The 14,078-nt window shown below is 37.7% G+C and overlaps 1 protein-coding gene and 1 pseudogene across 1 annotated transcript in view; both read right to left on the minus strand.

Annotated features, from left to right (window-relative positions):
* Nucleotides 1-14,078, minus strand: part of DMD (dystrophin) — a 2,084,073-nt gene that overhangs the window by 1,411,402 nt on the left and 658,593 nt on the right. The window contains 2 exon segments of the mRNA NM_001003343.1: nt 2,803-2,910; nt 3,038-3,139. Coding sequence (NP_001003343.1) covers nt 2,803-2,910; nt 3,038-3,139 — 210 coding nt within the window.
* On the minus strand, nt 6,075-13,992 carry LOC102154010 (annotated as a pseudogene).

Raw genomic sequence — 14,078 nt, forward strand, 5'->3', positions numbered from 1 at the left:
GTAGAGCACCATCATCAGATTAGTGCCCTTAGAAGAGGAAGAGACACCCGATCTTCGTCTATCTCTGCTATGTGAGGATACAGCTAGAAGGTGCTGTCTAGAAGCCAGGAAAAGCATCCTCATCCAGAAGCAAACCTGCTGGTGCCTTATTCTCACACTTCCAAGCTTCCAGAAGAGTGAGACCAAAATGTCTGTTGTCTAAGCCATCCAGTCTGTATGTAGTATTTTATTATAGAAGTCTGAGACGACTAACAGGAATTGGTACCAAGAAGTGGCCTGCTGCTATAACAAATACCTAAAAATGTGTATACAGCTTTGGAACTGAGTAATGGGTAGAGGCTGAGGGAGTTCTGAGGCGCATGGTAGAAAAAGCTGAGAACACCATGAAAGGATTCTTAAAGGCAATTCTGGTGAGAGCTCAGAGAGGAAAGAGGAGATCTGGAAAGTGTCCATGTTTTTAGAGAATACATAAACTAAAATAGACAAAAAATGGTATAAATATGGATGGTAAAGGTCATTCTGATAAGCTCACAGATATAAATGAAGAAGATATCACTGGAAACTGGGGAAAGGATATTCCTGGTTATAAAGTGGCAAAGACTTTGGCTGAACTGTGTTGATATTCCAGCATTTTGTGGAAGGTAGAACTTGTGAGCGATGTAATTAGATATTTAGCTGAAGAAATATCTAAGCAAAGTGTTGAAAGAGGGGCATAATTTCTCTTGCTTACAGTTAAAGTGCAAGGCTAGAGAAATGAATGGAAGGATAATCATTTGGCATAAGGGCAACTAGAATTTAAAGATTGGAAAATTCTCAGCCTATCCTTATTGCAAAAAATGAGAAAATATGTTCAGAAGAGAATATAAAGGGTATGGCTGACTGACCATTTGATAAGATTAGTGTGGGTAGGAACCAGAGACCTTCTCAGCCATCTTAACAGAAGGCAGGAAGAGAGATGGAATTATACCAACAGAAACACTGCCATCTGGGACTATAGGAAACAGAAGAATGGACAGAATGAAGGAAGGCTGTTTAACATGTGCTATTCCTCAAGAAAAGGGAAGAATGATGTAGGTGATTCAGAGTTCATGAGAGCTACACTCCCACCACAGGCCCAGAGGGCAAGGCAAGCTCTTCCTGGGTTTCAAAGGGTAAGGCTAGGGGCACCTGGGTGGCTCAGTTGTTGAGTGTCTGCCTTTGGCTCAGGTTGTGATCCTGGAGTCCTGGAATCGAGTTCTGTATCAGGTTCCCCTCAGGGAGCCTGCTTCTCCCTCTGTCTGCATCTCTGCCTCCCTCTCTGTGTCTTTCATGAATAAATAAATAAAATCTTAAAAAAAAGGTGAGGCTATGTCTCCAATTCATGGGGCAAGATCCTCCACCCAGTACCTGCTCAGGAACGGGGCACTGGAGAGAGCCCTCTGGTTCGGGCTGCGGCAGAAGGCCATATGGGCGGTGCTTTGTGGAAGTGAAAAAGCAAGGTCACCTTTGGAGCCCTGGAGGGGATGCTGCTATTCCAGTGGTCTTGGAGGGTGGTGCATCAGTCCAAAGAGGATTATTCTTTCAGCTTAAGATCTAATTGAGTTTTCCTTGCTACATTTTAGACCTATTTGGAACCTGTCACCCCTTCTTTCTATCCTATTTCTCCTTTTTGGAAGGGCAATGTCTGTCCTATGCCTGACCCACCAGTGTATCTTGGAAGCACATAACTCATCAGGTTTCATAGCTGGATAGGAAGTTGGACTCAGAACGAACTGCACCCAGAGTCTTACCATGTCTGATTTAGCCAATGATGCAGCTTTGGACTTTATACTGTAGAGCTGATTCTAGAATCATTTGAGACTTCTGGGGCTCATGGGATGGAATGAATGTATTTTTCAGGTGAGAAGACATGAATTGAGGTGGGGGATAGTGTGGTCCATGAGTGTAATGTTATAGACCGAATTGTTTGTATGTTAAACTCTGCCCCCACATACATGCACAAAATGTCATGGTATCAGGAGATGGGGCCTTTGGGAGGTTATTAAGTTCAGATGAGTTCATGAGGGTAGAGATCCCGTATTGGGCTTCATGCCCTTATAAGAGGGGGGAAATGTGTGAAGGTTGATCAAAAGGTACAAACTTTCAGTGATATAGTAAACAAGTACATTACTGGGAATATAATGTACAGCATGGTGACTGCAGTGAATAATAACATACTGGCTATTTAAAAGTTAAGAGAATAGATCTTAAAAGTTCTCATCACAAGAAAAAAGCATTGTACCTATGTGAGGTGATGGATGGTAACTAATTGTGGCAACCATTTTGTAATGTATACAAATACTGAATCATTATGCTGTACTACTGAAACTAATATAATGTGATATGTCAATTATATCTCAGTTTTTAAAATTAATTTTAAAAAAAAGATGAGAAAGAGACACCTAAGTTTCCTGTCTTTCTACCATGGGAGCACAAATTGTGGTCTACAAATCAGGAAAGGGGTACTCACCAAAAACTAAATCTGCTGGCATGCTGATCTTGGGCTTCCCAGCCTCCATAAGTGTGAGAAATAAATGTCTGTTGTTAAGTCACCCACTCTGTGGTATTCTATTATAGCAGCCCAAGCTGCCTAAGATACTATAGCTGTCTCTATTTTAATTAAGAAATTGACAATATGATATAATTGAATAGGCTATGATTTAAGCAAGAACAATGAACATTTGGTTTAAGGTTGGAAAGAATAAAAAGACCAAATAACAGGGTTAACATAAACTACTGGTTTTGGAAAAAAAAAACAACTTTTGAAAGCTAAAAAATACATACAGCCAGTTTCTGAAGATTTGATAACACTTCACTTTGATCCTTAAAGCCAGTTGTGTGAATCTTGTTCACTGCATCTTCCTTCTCCGAAAGCCATGCACTGAAAAGGCACTGAAAGAAATCAAATAATTCCGAGAAAGAAAATAGGTAATTACTGCAGTAGATTATCATGTTTTCTTTTACCCATTTAACATCTCACCATGACTTTCACTGATACAATTTCCCCCACATGACTCACCTGTTCTTCAGTAAAACGCTGCCATTTTAGGAGGATGTCTTGTAAAAGAACCCAGCGATCTTCTGTCCACCTACAGATGTTTGCCCATCGATCTCCCAGTACCTGGGAAACAGACAACCCACCATCACATCAGCAAACAATGAATTGTTAACTGAATTTCATTTAAAATTTCAGTACTGATTTGTGAAAGCATCTAATTTCAAGTCTCCTATGTGTACTAGGAGTTGTAAAGGACACCCTTCCTGCTTTGGCTTATGATTACATGAGCACTATGCTTTTCATTTGTCTTTAGATTAATTCCCTCACGCTTGCAACTGGCACTGAAGAGCAAAGATACTTACAAGAAGTCTGAGGCAGTTGTCACACCACTATATGAAGTGTCTCCATGGTAAATGTAAGACAGCGAAGACATAGATATAGAATTAAAGAAGATTTTGCATTGATAATATGCAGAATGGGTATCTTTCTTAGGTCTGAAAATGTATCCTAAAGAAAAAAAGTCCAACTACTAAATAGAATACCTAAAGACCCTTATTTGAAGCAATCCCATGTAATTAGGATTGCTTTAATGTCCTGATTGTAGAAAATTGTTAGTGATTTAAATTACATCCACATGTAGACTTTAGAAACTATCTGGATTATTCTTACAAAGTATTTAAATTTACTCTCTAAACCAATCTGGTGAGAAAAGCATAACATTCCCTGAGTAGTTACAGCCCTATCTCTAGCATGTTACTAATATTTATATGCACACTATTTTAATATGTAACATAAACCAATTATTAGTGGTATGTATATATGCATGTATGCATTCACTGGATGCTGGAGACAAATATCTTTATTAAAGACACTACAAAAAAATTCTGGTAAACATTTATTTTTTGAAAGATTTATTTATTTATTTATTTATTCATGAGAGACACAGAAGGAGAGAGAGGCAGAGACACAGACAGAGGGAGAAGCAGGCTCCATGCAGGGAGCCCGACGTGGGACTCGATCCCGGGACTCCAGGATCACACCCTGGGCTGAAGGTGGTGCTCATCCACTGAGCCACCCGGGCTGCCCTCTGGTAGACATTTCAAAACAGATTTGCAAACATAATGTTTCCCTTTTTAATCAGCAGCATTCTGGGTTTTTTGTTTGTTTGTTGTTGTTTTTTTAAAGATTTTATTATTTATTCATAAGAAAGACACAGAGAGAGGCAGAGACATAGGCAGAGGGAGAAGCAGGCTCCCTGCAGGGAGCCTGATGTGGGACTTGATCCCGGAGGCAGGCGCTCAACCGCTCAACCGCTGAACCACCCAAGTGTCCCAATTGGCAGCATTTTGAAAAGACCATACGATAAGACAATACAACTTGAATCAACATTAGTTCAAAATTCTATATTTTTCACCACATAACTTACATTCCCACATGATAAAACAAATGATAGTTTCAATCAACATCAATGGATAAACTCCATGAAATGAAAGATTGTGCTGTTTGATAAATCACAATATGTTATGGTTAGATGTATCTGCTCTTTTTTATATTCCTAGCTCCCAGAATGAAAAAAAATCGTTAAATATACATTTCATGTACATAATAGTTTGCATATATCTCTTCAAAAACACTTTATAGCAGTATATAAATAGGCTACCCACATGTTTAATTTTATAATTCTGCCCCAAAACTATGATCTGTTACATTTTCATAACATATTGATTTTGCCCAACATTAATAAAGCTGAAAAACTGTTGAAATGGAAATGCTTTAGTCTCCTACAATACAAACAGCAGAAAAAAAAAAAAACCCTACAGTAGTAACATTCATCAGTTGTTTAACCTGAGCGTTTGGTCTACTGAAAATGGCAGCTTTTTATCCTCCATGCATGCTCACATCCACACCACCCCTGCACAGACAGGTCGAGCACATGGATTCAGACAGTAGGAGGCCACAGTGTGCTCCCTACTGCTCTAATCAAGTGGGAAGTGTATAGCTAAAGATTAACCCTACTAGGAACACAGCAAGCAAACACCTTAAGGCAACCCTTGAGATGAGAGGTTAACTTGCAGAGTGTATTTACTGTTCTAGATCAAATGAGCCTGTATGTATACATGTGTACGCATATCTACGCACACACACATACTTATATACTTTTCTATTCCTTAACCCTCCAAAACATGTCAATTTTTTAAAATTTAGCTCAAATTACTATATATTCTACCATTTAAGGCAAAGAATCTGTAATAAGAAAGGTCAGAAAATAGGCTTATGTTTATCCAAAAGCATTTCACCTTGCACATGACTGGCTTTAAAAAAAATACATCACTTTAAAGTATGGATGTTGGGGCTCCTTGTTCAGAAGGGAGCCTGCTTCTCCCGCCCCCTCTGCCTGCCACTACCTCTGCTTGTGCTCTCTCTCTCACTCTGTCAAATAAATAAATAAAATATTTAAGAAAGAAAGAGTGGACATTGATCACCAATATCTAAAAAATAAATCATTTCTAATGATAAACCTAAGTTTTTAAGGAAAAAAATGATTTGAAGTACAGACACTGGATCCCCAACATTAAACAAACTTATTTTTTATTGACAAACATGTCTTGGGGTGCAGTGGGAGGACCAGGAAAAGCAAATTCAGAATTCCAGGGAAGCAAAGTACACTGTGGAAAAAAATAAATATGTTTACGAACACTGAAACTTTCAACAAGCACAGTTTCTTCCTTTCGTTTCTTTTCTTTCTTTCTTTCTGCTTTCTTTCTTTCTGTTTTCTTTCTTTCTCTCTTTTTCTTTTTCTTTTTCTTTCTTTCAATCTCACGGCAGGGATGCCTGGGTGGCTCAGCAGTTGAGCGTCTGCCTTTGGCTCAGGGTGTGATCCTGGTCCTGGGATCGAGTCTCACATCAGGCTCCCTGTGAGGAGCCTGCCTCTCCCTCTGCCTATGTCTCTGCCTTTCTCTCTATCTCTCATGAATAAATAAATAAATAAATAGAATCTTAAAAAAATAAATAAATCTCACGGCAACTCATTTGGAATTTTAAATAAATATGCTTAAATTTATTCACATCTTCTGGTCCAGGCAGAGGTCTCATGCCATGACTCTGCTTGCTCTTGGTCAAATTCACCTATTAGTCTTCTGAAAGGTGTGATGTGAGCCACCTTGTTAGGAAGTTACTTCCATCTGTCTTTTTCATGATAATTGGGACTGGACTGCTTGATCTTCTGATGTTTCTCATGAGACTTCTTCATGAACATCAGATATTCTTTTGAGCCCAGAGAAAGCTGCTTTTGTTGTGCATACAGTTTGAGAAACCTTCTAGCGACAGTCTCCATACAGTCTGGCAGGCCAGACCCTGTACTCATCATACTTCAGCACTAAAGCCATCCTTGTCTAATAGGAGATGATAGCAATGTATTTTGTCAAAATACTAGGACTTCAACTGTTGAAGGTGGCTCCATGGAGGCAGTACAACCCTCTTTAACTCCTTCAATGGGATCTGGACCAGAGTTGGGCAGCTTGGCAATTTCCTCCCCTCATTTTATGGTTTTCTTCCTTTTCTTCAGTTACCTCAATGTGCATTTTAATTTGTCCCTTTTCCTTCTGTTTTTAGACTTTTCTGGACTCTCTGTGAGACACTGAATGGTTTTCTTTCACAGGCTTTGGACACTATAGTACAACAGAACCAAGATTAAGGTTTCCAGAGATGTCCTAAAGGTATTTTTGTCTTGCTGGCCCTAAAAGATACTCGTGTTTTGACTAAAACTGTGTCAACAGTTAGGTCTTGAGTACCCCCTGCCGGCTGGAATGCAAGGGGAACTGGAGTTCGAATTTACAGCCTGAGGAGGATTGGAGACCAGTCCGTGGGTTGAAGGCAGTGGTGGAAGGGGCAGCAGGAGGCCTGCAGCAGATTTTTCAGTGATGGGAGTCAAGCGACCATTTCATGTTGGAGGCATTCGGCTGGTCAGGTGACATATTCAAGGTTTTTTTGTTTGTCTGTTTGTTTGTTTTTTATCCATTAAAGGATCAATGAAACCTGAATGTAAAAGCCAATTCTGAAGAGAAGATGCAGCATCTCTACGAGAACATAGAGGAGATTCTGAATGGCTGGTGTTGGCAGCATGCTGAGAGAGATTTAGTTTGCTTGAGAGCACTGACTCTAACCATCTTCTATTATTTCACTATATCTAGCCCATCTCTTTGAATGAAGCTTTTTAAAACCATAATCCTTTAAGGTATATGAGAGGTCTTTAGGATTCAGATTGGCTACCTGTTGCAGAACTGCTCCCAGGTTTCTCGCAGGCCTTCAGGACCATAAGTATATCACCCTGTCCCTCTGTCACCACAGAGAAATACTGCTGCTACAGTGTGTCTTCTAAATAATATTTGCAAGGTTCATGTGGGTTGAGCCTTTCCTTTAAGGCACTGCATCTGAAACAGCTTGAGGCACTTCCAAATTTGCACTCTTTTCCCTACACAGGGTCTGATGACTTCTGGGCTGCAGTTGTGGGATTCCTCTGCCTGCATCATTCTTTCTCTATCATCTCATCCAAGTTGTTCATCGCATATACTGTAACTTTACCAGGTATAAACCCCAGGCAATTGAGACGGGGGGGGGGGGGGGCTCCAGAGCTAGAGAATGTTGACTGAATGAGGTCAAAGTTGCCCTGAGGGTGGTCTTTACCCACATTTGACAAACATAAGTGAAGGTGTACCCTTCATTGAGGAGATCTTTTTCTTAGGATTTTTGACAAGCCCTGGGAGCCCTTGGAACTGAACTGAAGGTCAGAAAGGAATCAAATTTGTGTGGTTCTGTTAGGTCTCGAGTGTCCAGATTGCTGTCGTGAGCTTCACATACAGTTGGGTGACATTGTCTTGCCCCAGCTGCCTGCATGACAGCCTCCAGCACTGTCCTGCCCCCTGGGCTCTAGCCTCCACGACCACCCTTGGCTGTTCCAGCTTCTGCAGCCACCTCCACAGCCATGGTCATCCCGCTGCTCACCTACCGTCATATACCCAATTACCAATGGTTGTAGATGAAAAAAAAAATACATGCTGTGATGATTGGTGTGTAAAGGGAATGTTATAAGACAAAAAATATGAATCATTTATTTTAATTCCATTATGATGAACTTCAGAGTCTAAAATTTTAACTTGTTGACTTTAACAGAAATAAGAAAATTATTTTCCCACAACTCATAGATCTTTACAACGGTAAGTAGCTCAAAATATAGATATGTTTTATTTTGTATAGAATTAGGGCTACAAAAATGTTTATAACTCATATTTTTACACATATATTTGGTATCTAACATAAGCCTTGTTATAATTTCTAGCATACTTGATGCTACATGTTTGGATCAATCTACATAGAAGATATTAAAATATGACTCAAATAATACAAGTGTAGTTAGCATCATGAAAAAATCCACCTACTTCTAGGAGGCTTGAAGACTCATCCCATCTTTTAAAAATCTTTTCAAAAAGGGAGTGCCGTGCATGAATAAAGAGTAGGCAATAAACATTTTACTAACAGTATTAAAATGATCATGTACTCATACATTTTGGTCACAAGTGAGTTTTCAGTTTTTCTTCAGAAATGTCCATAAAAACATTATTGCTTTCAACATAATGTAACTGAGTTTCGTATTTTTTTATAGTTTCACTCTCTACTCTTTTTGAATGATGCTAGGTTATGGTAGAAGCCATAGCACTGAAATAATAATGCAAGATAACCAAAGGAAATGCGTTAACATAAATCAATGAATTCAACAATATTAGACATTTAATCATTACAACCAAGTATTTGGGATTTTTTTTTCTGAAACATATTAGAAATTCTTTAAGCAAACTTCCTAGTGACTACCAGCACACACCAGGAAAATGGTATGTAACATATCTGTTAACGGATTAATTGTGAAAATATTAGCTTCAGAGAAAATCTTATCCCTTATAGCCATAAGCCACACTATCTGCCTGATTTAAGGATAAAGATGTAAAAGGCCAAATTGTGAGATGCTTATTGCATCCCTTCGACCCCAGTGGGGATGAGAGTCAAATGTGGGAGAAACACACTCAAACTGAAGCACAATCTTCATAAATGAAAGAAAATGTACTGAGACTTCAAAACAGATATAGCATAGTTTCCCTAGTGTCCACTGAATTAGCATCTTAAATTTCTAATCTCATAGATTGATGATTACAATTTATTAATTTTAGTTGGACATCCTATCAAACAAATCCAAATAAAGACCTAGATTCCTATACTAGATTCCTTAAGGTTTTTAATTTCATAGAAATTCCATAATATACTACTGTGATACCCTTAACCATGTAGTTTTTTTCACTATATGAATGAGTCACAAAAAACTAATAATAAATACTGTTAGATACATAGTCAACCTATTTAAGAAAACTATTTTAAGAAAGGCCTTTGGTAGTCCAATAATAATAGATAATTTTGATAATTCATTGAAGTCTTATAATTCAGCCAATCCCATATTTATTTAATTTACAGTTAATGAAAGTCTTTCATTCATTCATTTATTCATCATGAATCTGTCCAAATAACAGATACTTATTGGACATACAGTGTGTCAAAACTGAACAGAATAAAGAAGTTATGGGCTGATAATGCTGCTATAAGTATTGGGCTGCACATGCCTCTTTGAATCAGTAATTTTCTGCCCTGTGGGTAAGTATCTACTAGTGCAATTGCTGGGACCTAGGGCAGTTTTTTTTTTTTAACTTTTGGAGGAGCCTCCATACTGTTTTCCTACTGGCTGCACCAGTTTGCATTCCCAGCAACACTGTAAGAGGGTTCCCCTTTCTCCACATCCTCAACATCTGTTGTTTCCTGTATTGTTCATTTTAGACATTCTGATGGGTGTGAGGTGGCATCTCATCATGGTTTTGATTTGTATTTCCCTGAAGATGAGTGATCTTTTCATATGTCTGTTAGCCGCCTGTATGTCTTCTTTGAAAAAAAATGCCTGTTCATGTCTTATGCCCATGTCTTACCTGGATTATTTGTTCTTTGGGTGTTGAGTTTGAGAAGTTCTTTATAGATTGTGGCTAATAACCCTTTATCAGATATGTCGTTTGCAAAATCTTCTCCCATTCTATCAGTTGCCTTTTAGTTTTGTTGATTGTTCCCTTCTCTGCGCAGAAGCTTTTTATCTTGATGCAGTCCCAATAGCTCATTTTGCTTTTATTTCCCTTGCCTCCAGAGACATGTCTAGTAAGAAGCTGCTATTGCCAAAGGTCAAGGAGGGTGCTGCCTGTGTTCTCCTCTAGGATTTTGATGGTTTCCTGTCTCACATTTATTTTATTTTTTAAAAGATTTTATTTATTTATTCATAGAGACACAGAGGGAGAGAGAGAGGGAGAGAGAGAGAGAGAGAGAGAGAGAGAGAGAGAGAGAGGCAGAGACACAGGCAGAGGGAGAAGCAGGCTCCACGCAGGGAGCCCGACGTGGGACTCGATCCCGGGTCTCCAGGATCAGGCCCTGGGCCACAGGTGGCGCTAAACCACTGTGCCACCAGGGCTGCCCGCTGTCTCACATTTAGATCTCAGCCATAAAAAAAGAAAGAAAGAAAGAAAGAAAGAAAGAAAGAAAGAAAGAAAGAAAGAAAGAAAGAAAGAAAGAAAGAAAGAAAGAAGAAAGAAAGAAAAGAAAAGAAAAAGAAATCTTGATATCTTGATTTTGCAATGATGGAGCTAGAGTATATTATGCTAAGACAGTCAGAGAAAGACAAATACCATATAATTTCATTCATATGTGGGATTTAAAAAACAAAACAGATGAACATAGGGGAATGGGGCATAAAAGAGAGAGGGAGGCAAACCATAAGACTCTTAACCATAGAGAACAAATTGAGGGTTGCTAGAGGAGAAGTGGGCAGGGTTTGGGCTAAATGCATGATGGTTACTGAGGAGGGCAATTGTTGCGATGAGCACTGGGTATTATATGTAAGTGATGAATCACTAAATTCTACACCTGAAACCAATTTTACCATACATGTTAACAGACTATAATTTGATTTAAAACTTGAAATATAAAAAAGTTATGATGAGCACTGGGTGTTATGCTCTATGTTGGCAAATTGAACTCCAATAAAAAAAATTTTTTTAAGTTATGGGCTGGACTATGTCTCCTTTTTTTTGCATCTACATTTTTCCTTAGAAACATTTATATCTAATGAGAGAAGATGTTAATTGAAAGACCCATAATATGAAGTGTAGTTTCAATGAGTTAAGCACAGAACTACTCCAATATGTACCTATATGTACATTTTGAAACATTTATATCTTAAGTTTTTATTTAAATTCTAGTTAGTTAATATACAGTATAATATTAGTTTCAGGTATAAAATATAGTGATTCAGCACTTCCATACATCACCCAGTACTCATCACAATAAGTGCCCTCCTTAAACCCCATCACCTATTTCAGCCATCCCCCCAACCACCTCCCCTCTGGTAACCATCAGTTTGTTCTCTATAGTTAAAAGTCTGTTTCTTATTTTGCCTCTCTCATATTTTCCCCTATGATCATTTATTTTCTTTCTTAAATTCCACATATGAGTAAAATCATATGATATTTGTCTTTCTGATTGACTTATTTCCCTTAACATAATATTAACGAGCTCCATCTATGTCATTGCAAATGGCAAGATTTTATTCTTTTTGATGGATGAGTAATATTCCATTGTGTGTATAGGTGTGTGTATGTATGTGTGTACCCCACATCTTCTTTATCTATTTATCATTCAATGGACATTTGAATTGTATCTCCTCAAAATTCATAGGTTGAAGTCCTATCCCCCCCTACCACAGAATCTGACTGTATTAGGTGACAGGGCCTATATAGATAGGACCTATACCTGAGCATTTTAAGTTAAAATGAGGCTGCTAGGGTGGGATCTAATTCAATCTGACAGGTATCCTTATAAAAAGAGGAAATATGGATACACAGAAAAACATCAGGGACATGGGGACACATAGGAGGGACCATGTGAGGATGCAGTGAGAAGATAGCCATTTGAAAGCCAAGGAGGAAGGCCCCAGAAGGAGCCAAACCTGATACCTTGATCTTGGACTTCAAGCCTCCAGAACTGTGAGATGAAATTTCTGTTAACTAGGTTACCCAGTTAACAGAAACTGGGTTACCCAGTCTTTGGTATTTTGTTATTGCAGCCCTAACAAACTAATAAAAAAGACATATTTAAGAGACACTGATTCTGTGGCATGGCACAAAATATCTCACGAAACTAAAGTTGTTGAAATTAAAGATGTATTTATTACAGGTGGAAATTTTAGAAAATACACTTCAATTACTAGGGTAAAATTATTTAAAATTGTTTAAATAGAAGATATTTTTAATCATTCATTGATTCAACTTCCAAAATACATAAATGTTATCACTTTGTAATTTTATGTTTTATGTGGGGAAGATACAAGTATTTCAAGCTAAACAACTTAGATTTAAGTGTTAGGTTAGTCAGTTGCTTGGATTACAAACGTGTATGTCTTCTCAAATTACAAAAGAATTTGTTTTAATATTTAATTATTTTTGAGAGAGAGAAAGAGCAGACAGGGGTGGGGAGGAGCAGAGGGAGAGGGAAAAGCAGACTCCATGCTGAGCATAGAGCTGATGCAGGGCCTGATCTCATGACTCTGAGATCATGACCTCAGCCAAAATCAAGAGTCAGATACTCAACTGATTGAGTACACCACAGGTACACCACAAATAAAAAAAGAAAACAGTTTAAATACATCATTTTCTTATAATGACTCTGGCAATTCCTTGAGGGTTATTATTATTATTATTATTATTATTATTATTATTATTATTTTCCCTCCTCCCAAACAAAACCAAATGACTTTCAGGAAATTCATGGCTACATCATTTCCTTTCTCTCAAAGAAAATAATCATACCAACCCCTTAAAGAATTGCTAAAATATTAAACAAGATTATGTATTGGAAAGCAGTTTTAATTTGAACTGAATTACATAAGTGTTGATAGTTATTTACATTTTGTTTGATCATTGTGTTTACCTCAAATCTTCCAAGAACCAGCAAGGGTCATCTATTTTACTCTAGTCACTCTAGAAAGGTACTTATTAAATCTTTACAAGTAGTTGTTTAGACTTGAAGTATATTCTTTTTTAAAGATTTCCAACACAAGAGAGTATTCATAGCCTTTATTAAAACATTCTACTGCTTTAACCTATCATACTCTTAGAAAACTCTTAATGAACTGAATCTAAATCACTTCTGTTATAATGTGAGCATGATGCTTTTTACTCACCTCAGTTAAATTAGATAAGTGAATTAGAAATTGCTTGCTCATATGCTATACATCTCTGCCCACAGGTAGATTTTTGTAATGCCATATGCACAAATGTAAATAGATGTACACAGTGCTTGAATTTATGGACTTATCTGGTTATTACTTAGAAATATTGGCTCTAATTTGAATTACAAAGAATAGAGCTAAGCAACTGGAAGATTATCAGTCAGCTCTATAATCACTCAAAGATGCTGGTTCCTTTCATTGCCTAAAGGGATATAACAAGTCTAAGAGATTGGATCAAATGGGATTGACAGAAAGCTAAATAATTATTTTTAAGAATCACTACATTAGGATTAGAAAACTTCTCTAGAGAAAAAAAGTGTTTCTCTGAGTTTTCACTTAAGTATATGAACCCTTTGGGCTCTTAGAAGTAATGCATATTTTTGTAAAGCTATGTAAACATTATGTACATAAACAAAAATGATTATAATGTCTCATGAAGCGATAAGAAGAAATTAATTTTTATTTATGTTCTCATTTTGTGTCAGCAGTGAGAGAAGCTAACGGTTGGTTCACTTACTCTAACATACTTTCATGGGCTAAATCACAACTCCATTATCATCTTATGCTTAGATCCGCGACGGGGATGCTCTCCCCTCCCATTTAATTACCATCCCATTTCGTCATGCACACCAAGTACATTTCTCATCTAAGTTTCTCTGTTTGGTTGAGTTGGTTTTTCAAAACAGAAGTGAAAAGTTGCTA

The sequence above is a fragment of the Canis lupus genome, chromosome X, assembly GCF_011100685.1.
Source record: "Canis lupus familiaris isolate Mischka breed German Shepherd chromosome X, alternate assembly UU_Cfam_GSD_1.0, whole genome shotgun sequence".
NCBI lineage: Eukaryota > Metazoa > Chordata > Mammalia > Carnivora > Canidae > Canis > Canis lupus.